Raw genomic sequence first — 1999 nt, forward strand, 5'->3', positions numbered from 1 at the left:
TAATCGGAATCTGATAGGTCTCACACAACTAAATAAGCCAAACTGTAAGTGTTTCATACGATTGTAATACTTACCTAAACTTTGTTCCGGTTTAATACAGTGCTTTAATTTAATTAATTTAAAAAAATAATTGTTGAAACATGCTATCTTCGATACAACTGACCTAGATACATTGCCATTCCCAATATAACTCATCCTTACTCATGGCAAACGCAATATAACTCATTTGGAGTCATGGCAATATCCGATGTTACCCAACTTGACACATGGTCATGCCCAATATAACCCTGACTGATACATTGTCTATCTTCTATAAACCATCTTGACATATTATCGTACTCAATGTAACTCACCTGAACATTTACTGTACCGGAATTCAATGTCATCCAAAGCGTAAATCCCATCACACTTAGACCCATGTATTGCATTGGCGGTCAAGGTCATTTGCTTGTTTGTCGGTGTCAGTGGTATATTGGCACACACTTCATACCACCTATAGCCATGGTCTCCATGGGCTACAAAGAGTGGTACAGAATCATTTTTAGATTCCTCTGCCCCTACAGAGATATCTAGAGAGGTCATATCTCCATACATACGGAAGAAAAATGAAACAGAGATGTCTTCTGAAGGTTTTAGTTCGAAAGTTGGTGATTCAAGGGTTGCAATGTCTCCATCTGAAGATTGTTTACCGTCACACTGCCGGGCACACATCATGGAGCCTTCAATTAGAACAGACATATTTGTAAATTATATATTACAAAGGAATATTTCAATCTAGGATATGTACATTTATTTATGTCTTGGACTGTCAGTGAATGTTTAAATATAGTTCAGATTGTATGTCCACTATATTAAAACAAATCCGATACAAAATTAATTATATATTTCATAAATCACTATATATGAATGACGCCCTGTCCCGCATTCCACATTAATATGGCTGTCACGGGCATTACAACATTGTATCCTTTTTTCAAGGGTATATCTTCTTTTCAACTTTTGCTCGTTTTGATGACTTTTTTTCCCTGTTGTTGTTGTTTTTTTCTTCTTCCTTTTTATGTTTTTATTAACTAATTGTGATAAAATACACAAAGATTATACTTTTATACATGTCTACGAAATTCCGTAAGATGATAGAATGTTTAGCAGTTCAATAGTTATAGCCCAGCGAAACCATTTCTTGCTGTGTAAATGTACTTTGGTCACTGTTCATGATGAAATATTGAACACATTATCTAATTACATTAATGATGCCTGTATATATAACTACTGATGAATTAAGTTTAAAAATGTACGATCAGTAAAACGTTTGAAAATGAAGCACTTAATTGACTTTGCTCGTGAAAACCGAGTGAATGACACAGAGACGTAATTATCCATATTGATTAATAAAGGTCCAGAGAAGTTATAAATACAACTACTGCAACTATCCTTCAAAACATATAACAATCTGGGTGAGAAATGGGTTACATGCCTTGTGGAAGTTTTGGTGAAGCAGTTTTTCTTTAGTATCACCACTCTTTACCAAAATATTTCAACTAATCTCACTTTTGTTTGCACAGGAAAGATACGACTTATATGTATAAATTCAGTGATTGCCGAACATATACTCATGTCAAGCAAGTCTTTACTTATATCAATACTTCCAACAGATATATTTACCGTACTTACCTGGACCAAATGGTGTGTGATCCATACCACCACAGTATTCAGTTTTGAAAAATGCAAACGATGAATTCTCCGAGGTTCCGGTAATGTAGCCGCAAGTGCTCGAAAGTTGTTCAAAGTTACAGTTGGCTATATCTGAAAATTCAACACATTATCTTATTATAATTTCGCAGGCAATATACAATCACATAATTGAAGAGTGTCCTTGTCAATCAATCCGTCCAATGTAAGATGTGCATGGAGTTGATATCACTGATGATATGACCTATCACGACTACGGTTTGGGCTTATCTGTACATTAAGATTTGGATAAGTACTAACCTGTACGTCA

General features: G+C 34.8%; 1 protein-coding gene across 1 annotated transcript; it reads right to left on the bottom strand.

Moving 5' to 3' along the window:
* Nucleotides 1-353: 353 nt before the first annotated feature.
* LOC110444273 lies at nucleotides 354-1803 on the bottom strand (the record flags this gene model as incomplete). The annotated part of the gene is made up of 2 exons (XM_021488664.1): nucleotides 354-719; nucleotides 1672-1803. Coding segments are annotated over 2 exons (498 nt in total), but the record flags the coding sequence as incomplete, so codon positions are not given.
* Between the last annotated feature and the right edge of the window lie 196 nt (nucleotides 1804-1999).

This window comes from Mizuhopecten yessoensis, unplaced genomic scaffold, assembly GCF_002113885.1.
Source record: "Mizuhopecten yessoensis strain PY_sf001 unplaced genomic scaffold, ASM211388v2 hete_36079532, whole genome shotgun sequence".
Classification (NCBI taxonomy): Eukaryota; Metazoa; Mollusca; class Bivalvia; order Pectinida; family Pectinidae; genus Mizuhopecten; species Mizuhopecten yessoensis.